Source organism: Haliaeetus albicilla, chromosome 13 (assembly GCF_947461875.1).
Source record: "Haliaeetus albicilla chromosome 13, bHalAlb1.1, whole genome shotgun sequence".
In the NCBI taxonomy this organism is placed as follows: Eukaryota; Metazoa; Chordata; class Aves; order Accipitriformes; family Accipitridae; genus Haliaeetus; species Haliaeetus albicilla.
Window position 1 is genome coordinate 34,635,618 of NC_091495.1, and position 13,739 is coordinate 34,649,356.

The 13,739-nt window shown below is 36.9% G+C and overlaps 1 protein-coding gene across 1 annotated transcript in view; it reads left to right on the plus strand.

Annotated features, from left to right (window-relative positions):
• Window positions 1-13,739, plus strand: part of COG2 (component of oligomeric golgi complex 2) — a 33,112-nt gene that overhangs the window by 5,824 nt on the left and 13,549 nt on the right. The window contains exons 7-11 of the mRNA XM_069799632.1: window positions 374-482; window positions 2,027-2,206; window positions 5,254-5,378; window positions 6,683-6,809; window positions 10,674-10,813. Of these exons, the coding sequence (XP_069655733.1) occupies window positions 374-482; window positions 2,027-2,206; window positions 5,254-5,378; window positions 6,683-6,809; window positions 10,674-10,813 (681 nt within the window). The remainder of the gene's footprint in view (window positions 1-373; window positions 483-2,026; window positions 2,207-5,253; window positions 5,379-6,682; window positions 6,810-10,673; window positions 10,814-13,739) is intronic.

Genomic DNA, 13,739 nt, shown 5'->3' on the forward strand with positions numbered 1-13,739 from the left:
ACAAATCTGGATGGTGAAGAGCACTTACTGCAGTTTCTGAGCTCTGCAAGACTGACTTTTCATGTAACAGTAAACAGCACTGCCATATAGAAGAAAGTGCTTCATGCTGCTGAGGCAAGATCTTATAGTTCCTCTCAGCTTCTGCTTCACCCACTTCTTATCTTAGTAGCTCCAAAACAACTCTAATCATGTGGTGTGTTCCAGACTATTATTGCATGATTGCAATAATTGTGGTAGTACCTATCAGAATTCCAAATATTTAGAGTAAACCACAAACACTGGGGGAGAGCATTATCTATTTACTGCACGTGAAAGTGAGTTGATTTGAAAGGATCTAACTGTGTAGTCTCATTTTGTATCATCTCTCTTCTAGCCCACTTTTAACTGGACAAGTTTTAGAGAGAATTGCCACAGAATTTAATCAACTACAATTTCATGCAGTACAAAGCAAAGGAATGCCCCTTTTGGACAAAGTGAGACCAGTAAGTATTGCACGATAGCCAGCTTAACACTTGTGAGATCAAACAAAATCCATATAATGGGAAGACAAATGCTTGTTTCCACAGAGTTGTATTGAATTAATTTAGGGGGGTAAAAGGGTTTCAAGAGGTCATTTTTATCAGTTGACTAGAAGTATTGCTGCTTCTGAGGGTTTGTGCTTTGTTTGCTAACTTCTGTAGGATAAATTACTTAGAATAAGAGTAGGAAATAACAACACATATTTTTGTCAGCCGAATGTATCTTGCAGTTTGTCTGCTTACTAATACTGAGGCCCAGTTCTAGAGACTTATGTTGGTTTTGTTAGCTGCAGTGTACAGACCAGAATATAAAGGGAATGTGCCTACAGAGTGGCTGGCTTGAATGTACTCAGGTTTATCTTTTGGTGAAATTTCTTGCCTAACTCTGGCTATTCAGGCTGGTATACTGATCTCCCTGTTTTTAATAATTATCTACTGTAAAAGATTAATTGATGTTTTGGTGGGGTTTTTTCTTCTATCCATTCACTGGAGAGAGGGAACAAATGGAAACTGGTGCTTAAACATAGATATTATGGGTATGGAGACAGGGCAATGCTTTAAGCTGATTAGCATGGAGCTGTCATTTCTTGTGTGTTATTGTGTGGCTTCCTTAATGATGCTTGCCAGGAATTCTGTCCTGTACCTGTTGTTGCTAAGAGTCATCAGACCATAGGTTTCATGACTAGTCAGCAATTGGATTACTGACTTCACATGTACAGAGCAAATTCTGTGGAATCATTTTACAATGGATGGACACAATACAGCATGCGAAAAGGCAGAGAAGAAATTTGGTTAAATTGGTAGTTCAACTGGGACTACATTAATGTGTGTTGCTGAACTTGCTTCAAATACAGAGTTGTAAGGGACCATCTTGGGCCAGGAGTGTATCTGCAGGTAGTGTAGCAATGAGCTGGATCTAGCAGAAGAGATGTAGCAGGAGATCAGGAAAAATGGTTAGCAAAAGGGAGAATATATGTTGACTGAAGCAGCTGTTAGGCAGAAGCCAGAAGGAATCTAACGACGTGTCATTTTTTTTGCCAATGTCACTCGATGTCTTTGGTTTGCAGTAATTTGACAAGTAGTGCTGAGAACACACTATCATTTTAGTTTTTGACGGTGAGGGATAAATGCCACAGTTGTTATCCCTGGTGACTTACTGTAAAGCTTTTGTGTATTATCATACATAGTGGTTCAGTTGAACAAGGAACAATTACTAATGTATTTCTTCAGGTTAAAGGGGACCTTAGGTAAGTTACCCCATAACTTACAACATGTAGAGGAAAATAATTGCCTTTAAACCTTATTGCAATAAATACTGTGTTAAATAGCATCAGTAACCCATTCAGCTTGTGTTAATGTTCATTTAATGCTGACAGTTATCAAAACTTGTGCATCTTTCAAATGAAAATGGAAAGCTGAGTTAGGTATTTCTGGAAGAATTTACTTCAGCAATGCTGGCAAGGCTTTGCTTTTGGTTTTTTATTACTGTATTTTGTTTCCCTTTATAGCGTATAGCTGGAATAACAGCTATGTTGCAACAGTCTCTGGAAGGGCTGCTCTTGGAAGGCCTTCAAACTTCAAATGTTGACATAATACGTCACTGTCTTCGCACTTATGCAACAATTGACAAAACACGAGATGCAGAGGCATTAGTTGGTCAAGTGCTTGTAAAACCTTACATAGATGAGGTAAGATAAAATCAAGAATCCTAAGAAAATGAACTGATTTGCAAACATGCTTATTTCTCCTGTTAACCTCCAGCTTTCATTAGCAGCTTCAAAATGCCTTCATGGAGAGAGCAGGAGAACTGAGCCCCAACACGATGTCAATTTGTTTGTTGTTGCTATTTAAGAAAAAAGGGTGGAGGAATTCTCTCTGTCTGTCACCAGTTTCAGGTTATATCCAGTTGGGATTCTTTTTCTTACCTACATTTTTCTTGGGGCGAGGAATCCAAAAAACAAACCTTAAACCAAGCATATGACTGGAGTAAAATCCAGTTTATTCTGGACCAAGGTGCATCTGTGGGAACTGGATCGGATCTAGGGTTTGCATTCCTCCATGGCTGGCTCAGTAGCAGGCAAATGCAGTAAAAGTAGTTCTTAGTGCAATGTCCTTTTCCCATTGTATGAAGAAGCAGTTTCTGCAGTTCCCAGCTGTACCAGGGCATTAGCAAGAGCAGGAACAAGTGTTTGTTTGGGAAGCATTTGCTGTTGTCTGGTAGGAAAAATGTGTCAGATGGCCAGTTTCTCAATTAACAAGAAACTGATTTTAGTAGGCCATCAGTTTACAATACTGAGTTGGACCAATCACAAAGCACTGATTGAATTTTCTGAAATTAGGGGACTTTCTGCTAATTCTCTTCACTGTGCAACTTGTTCCTCGCTTTCTTTTAGCACCATTTGTTCTTACCATTTCTTGTGGCCTGAACAGTTAGTGACTAGTCGACTAGTCTACACTACTTTTTTTTCTTTTTGTTGTGGTTGATGATAATGTAATTCCTAAAAAAAAAAAAAAACCACAAAAAAACCAAAAAAAACCCCAAAAAACCACAGACAGTAACCTGCCACAATAGTGTAACAGTCAGCAAGTCAGTCAGTTGTGCTCAATTCTTCTTGTATATCAGCACATCTGCAGTTGCCACTAAAAACATTTTTAAGGGCCTACAATTATATTATGGTAACTCTAGTTTCAAGCTTCAAGTAAAAATCTAAAAATTCATTTTAAGATATGTCATAGTCTGCTGTGTTTGAAATGACTTGATGAAACAGGTTACATTTTTGATGAATGTTGCTGTAATACCAAGACTTCTTTTAACGCTTTTCATTAGTGTGTTGTGAATTATGTCCAGGTTGGGTAACAATTCCATATCATTTCAGAGGATATTTGTTCCCTACTGAGATCTGAATCAGTGCCCTTTTACAGTGTAATTACTAGTGCTGCCTGACTGCCCTATTGCAGGAAGTTTCCCTGGCTTTCACTAGAATGTCAGAGTATTTCATAAATGCATTAAATTCACTGTCCTTAAAGAAGTTAAACTGGGCCAGCACCAGGGCTATAAAGTTGTTGTTCTAAAACTAGCCTTATGAATCTTTCAGCAGTATTAATTTTCTGCTCCTCTGAGGAGGAAAAACTGTAAAGTACAAGAGCTGCCTTGGCGGTTGCAAATATACACTTGCTTGAATTTGTGCATGTTTACAGAAGGCGGAATAGCTCTTGCCCTCATCATCCCCTGTGTAATACATAGCACACTTCAGTGGCTTTGAGTCCCAAGTTATGCTATTGATGTATCTTTCCCTTTGCTGTCAAGATTTTCTTTTACTGTCGTTACTCTTCAGATTGAGATATTCAACAGTGTTCTCTGTGCTCAGTAAACCATGAGAAGCATGTTGTGATGTGAGGTACTTCTTTCTGCTTTCAGGATATTTAAAACAGTTCGTTCTCTACTGGTATTTTATAAAAAAAATGAGACTGCTTACAGTATAGAGTTAACCATTTTTATTAAGACCCAGGAAAGCAATGTGAACATTGTTTCTAAAAGTATTGAATATGTTTCTGCAGACAATAATACAGTTGCTTTTTCTTACACTGATGTGCCTTTCTGAACATAAATGCAAAAATGACCTTAAGGTATTTGCTTCTTTTTTTCATTTTGGGGGCTATTTGCCCCAGTGTTTCCAATCAAGCAAGTGAAGAGTTAATCTGTATAACTTTTGCTGAAGGAGATGTTCTTCTAAATCAATATAGGGAAAAGAAATTACTTTTTTTCCACTCGGTAATCAGCAAGAGATGGACTTGTTACTTTCCCCTTCCCTGTGAAACAATAGTAAGTCTCACAAGACCTGAGCTGTATGTCACTGTCAGTAGGATGTTTCTTTCCTGCTGTTGGGAAGGAAACATTTAAAATTATTCTGGTTTTACTTTGTATGCATACAGATTACAAGGCAAAGCCAACTCCTAGCTTTTGGATGGGAGAGGGAGTCAAATGGTGGTGACCTCTCCTCTTAAGGACAAACTTTCTTTGGGTGCTTGCTAATGCTGTAGCAACTGCTACAGGTAGTCTTCCCCTCTTGGTTTTCTCAGTATCTATTCTTTCCCCACTTCTGCACCATTCCGCTTGTTTATGTAGCAAGAGGCAAAAGTGTTCAGACAAGTGGAAGAATACCAAGAAATACAAGCTATTGTTCTTCTCCTGTGTTGTCCAACTACTGTCTGCTTTCTCTTTATGGCAGAGATTATCCCTTTTCACTGAATATGAGGTACTGTCTGGACAAACTGCTTTCCTAGCTGTGTTAAAGGCTTAGCATTGTCATGGAAGATTCTTGGCTATTGGCTTACCTGCGTTTGGGGTTGGACCAACAACCTCTACATTGAGAAGAAATTTTTCAGTTTATTTTGAAGTTTCATTAGCTTTTGCCAGTCACCTGTTTAACTTCACAGACTGCTTCAGGTGACAGCAATGTGTGCACTGTGTGGAGAGCCAGACATGGTGGCTAACATTTAGAAGGAAGGAGCTCATTCCCGTTCTTAGGGCCAGTCTTGTCAGTTAGAGTGCTACATTAAAGGAAGTAATAATTCAAGCTGGCAAGTTATAATTGGAAACTGTAATATAAAAAAAAAGTAATATACTGACTCTCCCAATATTTGGGATTATAGTGGTAGGAGTTTTGAGTGAGTCTTGCATTACAGTATTTTATATTCACTTTTCTGACATTTAATGTTGAACTCTTCCTGGCAGGTGATTGTGGAACAGTACGTTCAATCTCATCCTAATGGTCTTCAGGCTATGTACAATAAACTATTGGAGTTTGTTCCTCATCATTGCCGTCTCTTGCGTGAAGTAACAGGGGGAGCTATTTCAAGGTAAATATCTTGGGGTTTCTTTCAGTTGCGCTGAAGTTAGAGCAAGTATCATATACTTTTGAAATGCTTTGCATAATTAGCTTCCATGCGCAAACAACTTATCTGGCCTTTCCTGAAGATTCATAGTCAAGTTTGATTTCTCTCTCATGTCTCTGTTTTTCAAAACAACAGTGAACAAACTTCCTTAGTGCTGCAGTCCAGACCTTCAGAAGAGGGAAAGACAATCCTGTATTTCAGTAATAGAATTGAGTACTGTTCATAATACAATGTGTCTTATACCTTGGTTTTTTGAATCCATGAAATATGATTGTACATTTCATATAAGGAGAAGGGCATAATAATGCTATTAAAAAATATAAGCTCAAAAGTTATTGGGTTGTTAGTGCACATCAGAAAAGTGGGGAGTGATCCCCAGAGGTTTGACTGATTTATTGCATGCACTGGAGCTACAGGTTTAATTGATTTGTGCTTCCACTGTCTTCTCCAAAAGTGCTTAATTCCTTATGCAATTAAATTGCCTGTTTTGAAGTTTAAATAATTCAGGTCTACTGAATTGTATCCATTTATTCATCTGTTTGCAGGCTGGTTAATATAGTAGACTGCTGTAATTAGCAGAACTGTGGATGTAGCCCCTAGGGACTGCAGAATTACTTTTCTAATTAGTCATCCATTGCTGAGCTTTTTATGACTCCTAATTTTTACTAACATTTCAATTCTTTTAATGCCTCAGCAAGTTTTAATCTTTCTTCTTAATAATGGAATGTTTCTACTTTGTACTGTGGTGTACTGAACTGGAATTAAATGCTTGTATCTCTTCTACTCTCAATTTATAAATTTTCATAATCAAGGTAGCTTTTAATCTTTTGCTTCGAACCACAATATCATGTATAAATACAGCTTGGAACAGTTATGAAAAAGTTCTGCTTCTTTTCATTGCATTAGTCACATTACTCCTACTTAGTACCTCTTTGAAGTGTGGAGCTATTAAAACTTGAAATATACAAGTAAGAATAGGAGTTCTCAGCTGAAATATACTCATTTTCCAGAACACATTTGCAAAATATATAACTGATAAAATTTTAAAACACTGAGAGTTATAAAAAAATATCTTGCATTTGATGAGACTGTGGGATCAGATAAGAAACCTTGAAGGAAGAATGGTTTAAGGGAATCAGCATACCTATATAAAAAAAAACTTAATTACATTTTGTCTAATACAGTGCAGGTGTTTTTAGTTATCCCTACCTCCAAATAGAAGCCTGGTGGTAAAATATAACCATGGAATAACTGCAATTTCATTTCAGTGAAAAAGCAGATATTGTTCCTGGATATGATTTCTTAGTGAATTCAGTGTGGCCAGAAATAGTACACGGTTTAGAAGAGAAATTGCCATCGCTGTTTAACCCTGGAAACCCAGATGTGTTTCATGAGGTAATTAATTTTAATTATTTCCATTTGTGATTCCTTTGACACACACACAAGAATTGAATGAGTCATGTTCTCTACCTTTTTTTTTCCCCTGCTGCTTTTGTGTGAAGTCATGTTGTTGCATGGCTTGGAAGAGGAGGTTATCTCAAGCCACTTGATTTAATTTATATAGGAATTAATTCTCCCCTCAAGTTTGTCAGAAAGGCTCATACAGAAGTTATTGGAAGCCATTTAGTCATGTGAATTTGGCCTTAGTATTTGTTTTAGGAGTAGATGTTCGTTCTTAGTTGTAGAATTACAACATAAGTGAAGGTGGGAGTGGACTACTCCAGTGTTTGCCCAAGACTAGCACCTCTGTATAGCAAGGGCTCTCATGTTAATTAAATACCGGTGTTACAACTTGCTCTATACTATGGGAAGGTTAAAAAAATTCTTTGTTTCACTTGCTTGTTTCAGCTTTTGCTCTCTTTCAGAATTGCGGATTATGTTGTGATTAGAAACACAAGTCAACTAAAAGAAATAAAAATACTTGGAGGCAGTGTAGTATGGTTTAGAACATAAAAGAAGCATTTTCTCTGATATCGCAACCAATTATGAAGCAAGCTTACATTATAAAATGAATTTAAAGTACTTGTCACTCTTGTATTTTCATCATGGGCAGTGCTGCTCTGCCTTTAATAGATCATCTTTTACTAATGTTGAAACTGATTTCTTGCTCTAGTATGAAGATTGGCTCTGGCAGAACTGTATTAGTATATCACAAGTAGAAAATACAAGCTTTCTGCTTTTCTTCATGTCCTGTCTCTGTATTTAATAATGATTGCTGAAATATTTGGATTTTTTTTTTTTTTTCCCTTGCAGCTTGACTTATGATTCATGCGAAACCTTTTATTTTCAAGATGGAGATGGCAGGCAGTGATAAATTGTCTGAAGGAAGGCATAGTAGGCAGATCAGGACAGATGACTTAGGGAAATATTAGATTGGTGGTGGAGGTTTATAAGACAAACGATTCTTCCTGTGTTCATGCAAAACTGCTTTTACTAAATACTTACATTTTTCTTGGAATTTAAGATCTCTCTCATACAGATACATTGAATAATTGAAGGCAGGCAGGCAGGCATTACAGTGAACGTTTGCAGGGCTGGCTCTGAATAAGAAGCAAATGAAATGGATGTTGAAGAAAGTTATGGTAATGCCATGCAAATGACACTATAAGGTGTTTGCCCACCCTGGTGAGAATACTTAGTTTCCCATAAAGTTTCAGTCACTCTTGAAGTTTTCACCTAATGCCCTGCATACTGCAAATTGTGACCTGTGCTGGGCTTTTGTCGCCTGTGCTGCTTGGTTTACACAAGAATGTATTTTATCTTCAGAAGAGTTGGGTTTGCTGTTTTAAATGAATTATTTTTAAAAGGCTGTCATCTTATATTAAGCTGATATTGACCAACAGTGACATTGTGTTTATTTAAAAAAAAAAAAACAAAACACAACAAAACCAACGTAAAAACCCAACACCCCCCATGACTTTCAAGTAAATCATGTAGTAAGTCTAAAGTACTTTCCAGACTGCTTTTGACTGCTTAAGTGACTCAGAGTCTAAGTCATTAAAATATTTTATCTAAAAATCAATAAGAAGTTGAAATGCCAAGTGTAAAAATGCTGTTATGTCTATCTAAAGACAAATAGCTCTGAATTAAGAGGGGGTAAAAAAACCCTTTAAAATTGTTTCTGCACTGCCGATAACCCAAGTAACAGACCACAGATTTTAGACACTAATCTTCTATCTCTGTTTTCTAGGTTCATAGAAATGCAGAAAAGTCTTTTTCGCCAGGTTTGTTTGCATATGTATATATGTAGAGTTTTAATGCTGAAAAGTTTGGATATGCAGTATTATCTGTTAGGAGGTTTTAAGATGTAGAGCAGGGGAATGGAAAAATATTTTTTTAAGTCCTGTGAAAATCAGACTGGCAGTGTTAAGCACGTATGTTAAAATAACTACTTGTACAGAGTTTTTTTAAAATTTTTTCAGGTTGTCATGCCCTTATTTCTAAGTCAGATTTGTAGATTTACAGGTATTTGAAAAAAGTACTTCTTTTATCCCTAAACATTCATTTGAGATTTTTTAAGTTTAGATTCCTCTGAAAATCGCTCCATTTTGTTTCCCACTTTTTAGCTTCTCTTAAATAACTTTGTGCAGTCAATCCAATCCTAGAAGCTGAAATGGAAACCAATCTTGCAGTTAGTTCCCTCTCTTAGATATAATGTTATTGATAACTAGATAAACATCTCTTGAGTTGTCTTCTATTCTGAGAGTGATAGGTCTTCACAGAGTGTTTGGTTTATATCTCTGACTAATATTTCAGGTAGCAGAGCATTAACAGCTTGTTTGCCTTTGCACAGTGCTGGGTTTATTATCTAAGAAAGGAGGCCTGAAAGAGCACTAATCTGTCATTCATTCTGGATTTAACTCCCATACCTTTTACGGTTCCATTGTGTTATAAATACAGCCAAGTTGGGAGAAAAGTAGTTACCTAAAAGCTTTTGCATGCAATTTCTAGAATACTGCCTTGACACACTGGAACTGCCATGTCACAAGACAAATATGCTGTAATTATATGTTTAACAGAAAGTCTTGAACTTACTGAGATACACAACACAAAAGTATGCCCATGTCAGAGTTTCTGAAAGCAGAACCTGTAAGCAGCAACTCAGGGGCTTCTCCTGAGAATGTTTTACTGCTTCTTAAGAGGCAAAATCACATCACTTGCGTAGTGCTCTGGATCATAGTAAAAGCCTTGTTGCTACAGCCTAACTGCTGCTCTTGCCTCAGTGAAGTCAGAAGCACTGAGAGATTCAGTCAGGCTTATTTCATTATTTCAGCAGTGTCTTATGAGCATGTATGATAGGTTTTATGGCTGTTTTCTATTTATTTTTTTTTTTTATAGAAGAAACTTGCACATAAGCCAAACTGTTTTTCATTGCACAGAGGTAGATTTTAACTGTAGCTGTATTTTGATTTTAAATTGATTTACATAACTTTTGTGTTCTGTTAGCAAGGTCTGTTTTGTGTGAAATAACATTTTAATGCACTATTTTGCTTCTGGTTTTCACTCAAGTGTTTGGCTTTCTGCTTTGTGTATGATTTAATTTATTATTCATTATTTTCAGGGTGTTGATAAGTTACTGTTGAGAGTAAGCCTTCAGTGTATTTGAGGATTAATGTAATTTCTCTTTGCTTGCAACTGACTTAATGCTATTTGTAAACATCTTATTAGAAATATACACTGGGTAAAGTTAGTTTATCTGAAACTGTTTAAAGTTCTTCTGCAAATATTTTGTATTTGCAAAACATATTTTTAGAGAAGGAGTTCTAGAAATTCCTGTAATACAGGCCCTATATAACAGAAAAAAAATACCATGCTTTCATTCTTGTGTGTGTTTGGCTCTGTGTATTTCTGGGTTTTGTTCCTGATTACTTCTGTTTGTTGAATACCTGTATCTCCTGCAACTGACTGTTCTTAGTGCTGTGCAGCACTGTTGTTCCACCACAGTGATTCAGCTCAGAAATACTGATGCATGTCTCTGATCAGTTCTGCTTGTTCAGGATACTTGGACAATTCTATGCTTTTTAGAAGTGTCTTGCACTAGCTTTTCTTATCAGAGTAACACCTACTAGTTAATTGGTTTTGGTTTCACTGCAATCCAGGATTTTAGCCTTGTATGATTAGATGATGGGGGCAGTGTCAGCCCATTCTGAACATCAAGCTTAACTGTAGCATGATACAAGAGTTCTGCTGAATGGGTGGTGGCCTTCCTTGTTTGCTGGGACGCTGTGCGTGATCGGAATGCTCATTCTCTTTCTGCAGAAGTACACTACTAGTATGGATTTCGTACGGAAATTTGAACGACAGTGTGGCTCCCAAGCCAGTGTGAAAAGGTTAAGATCTCATCCTTCTTACCACAGCTTTAACAACAAATGGAATTTGCCTGTATATTTTCAAATAAGGTTAGTATGCATTTTTTTTGTTCACTCTTTCAAAAGTAGAGTTCAGTCACAGCAAGATGATCTGGCTTAGGCTCGGATCTCCTCATTGTTCAGTTTCACTTGTCAACAAATCATAGTAGAAGTCAAACTAAGAATTTAATTATGAAGTCAAGTAACTGTTTTCTATATCTCTCAACAATTTAGAAAAATCACAGCTCTTCAATATGTACTGTGTTGTAGTTACACTGAATTTGATATGCTACTCATAAGACTTTCAGGAACAGATCTAGGCAAGTCTTGAAGTCTTGTTTCAAATTCTTTTTCTCCAGTGTCCCTGGAACTAAACTGTATGTTGAAGGATGCCACTTGTGCAAATCCAGAGGAATACTTACTATGAGGGAAGAACTCTTTCTTCCTGGAAACACAGAATTAAAGGACATGACAACATCTAGCTTTTCCAGATCTAGCCATGTTTCTGACATCCTTTTTGTCTCACAGGATGTACTCTGTAAAGTGCTGGGTCTTGTAGCATTGCCTTCCCAAAGATTGCCCTTTTCCTGAGGAGCTAAGTAATAAGTTTTAGCTTACTTTTCCAGCAGGTCTTATGTACCTGTAGTATTACCTTTTACAGATCTTGCAGCTAGAAGAGAGCAGAGACCCAAGAAAGCTCCGTTTTAATTCTAGTAATGCTAGAATTTTAATGAACAAAATAGAATATAAACCCATGTTTTTAGAAAATGTAGTCTACACATCTGATTTTAGGGCTGGATAGCAAGCCTGAAGGCAAGAAAGAGAACTGTTGATTAAGTCTGCTATGACCTAAGTGTGCTGGTGTGATCTCTCATCGTCCACAGCCTTCTGAGCGTCTCTCTCTCAAAAAAAAAAAAAAAAAAGAAAAAAAAAGAAAAAAAAAAAGGTAGATTTCCAAAAGAGAGGGGAGAGAAATTGATGTTTATTTTTAACCTGGATCACTTTAGTGCCATTTTTATTGCATAATTCTAGAACTGGCAATAACAGTACAACCATAGCCACATTTATACAGTTTCTTTAATCCAGGATAAATGTACATTGCTGCTGAAAAATTCCATCCAGGAATCTTATGAGTGCTGGAGCTAATATAAGATAAGTGACAGGAGCACGGGGCTGGGAACAGGGTCTTAGTGTTTTGGTGGTTCACTGCATTTTGTAAAATGGTAGCCCCAGCCTCTGACATCCTTGCTTGCACATCAGGTGCTGCAGCTGTGTAGTGAACTGATATGAGGATCTGTTACCTTGGGCAACAAAAGGCTGACGTTCAACTCCAGTCAATTTCTCCAAACCACTTAACTGTACAAATACACGTGCTGGCCCAAGGGAAAGGGCGGGAGTACTCACTACAGTAGCAGAGCTGAGTGCACAGACTAAATGTGTCTGTGAAACTGCAGCCATTATAAACCTTTTAACAGATGTGTATCGTTAATAGGTCTGTGAGTCTGCCCCTTTTGTTTGAAAGTGCAACTTTTAGAAAAGTGACCACTTGATCAAGCCTTGATACTCTTGCTCATAAAATTGAAATGGGGCTTCACCATATTCTTTCTGTTCAAAAATGTTCTTTTCCATTAGGTATTTTGAGCTCTGACTGATTAAACTTTTTAAAAATCATTTTCCTTTAATCCAAGATTACTGTAAATCTAAATAGTGCACTATTTCAATAAATGGTTGGATAACAGGAGCTGGTTCATCTTTCACCGTGTTATTCCTATCTATTGGAATAATGTGATAACTTTTGGAAGTGCCCATGAATTCTTTAGTGCACAGCTGTGAAAATAATGCAACATATCCATTATATATGTCAGGGAAGCTTTTTCTTTGGTGTATGTTAATATCCTTAAGTCGTACGGGATTTTTATTGAAGTATTATCTTACACTATGGCATTTATAGTTAAGACTATAGAGTTTTTTCTTTTTTCAATTACAGAAATTACCCAGAACAATCAGCCCTCACTAAAGCCTTTACAAACGATCCTTTGAGGAACAGGTCGATGTACAGGCATTTCTTCTGTAGCAGTGCTAGCACGAACAGCCCCAGTAACTCTTTCCCTTGCCATTCCTTCAGTTATGTCAGTACAACTAATAGTGGAACTGTAGTGAACCCCGCATTGGGGAAATTTTTTTCCTATGTAAGAAACATTCAGCAAAAAATTATGTCATTGTTAAAAATCTGATTCCATTCTCTAATCTTTTTCACCATAAGACTTAAAGACAGTGCTCTGTCAGTGGAAGTGGTGCATATGCAGGAGTGAGGCTTTGAAGCCATTTCACAAATACTTCTAAAATATGTTTAGGTGCTAAACGTGCATCCACTCCATTAGGAGTGTGTACAAGAAAAGCTAGGTGCGCCCCTGTTCTGATCTGGAAATGGCAATTAAGAGGCTTTAAGAGCAGCCCTACAGGTTTGTAATTAGTAAGTTTGATAGAAAAGGTTACAGAATTACTATGATGCACATAAAAACAAGAAAGGGGAAACCAATGACAATAGAACTTTCTATAGGGGAGCTTAAAACAATAGCTTTGTTTCACCATTTTGTGGGAAAACCTGGTTAAAGAAGAATTTTCTGCAGCTCATGCTTGACAATTTTTAGATGAGGGAAATGCTATGTTGTTTATCCAATATGGTTTAAATATGGAAAAGTATCAGAGGTTTTAATATTAACTTTGCTGCTATACCGAAAAAAATTGGGGAGGCAGGATTTTTTTTTTTTTACTTTTTTGAAGGGTGAATTTTTTATAAAGGGGGTCAAGGTATCCTGTGAGGAACTATTGATTTTTATCAGGTACAGAATTGTTTGCAGAACCTTATGCCACTGTATGTTAACAAACATGTAGAAAGCTGAAGCCTCCCGTGTCACATGACAAATCTGAAGGTCAGCTAAAGCAAGTATGAGACAATGTGTTCACTTTTACTTTA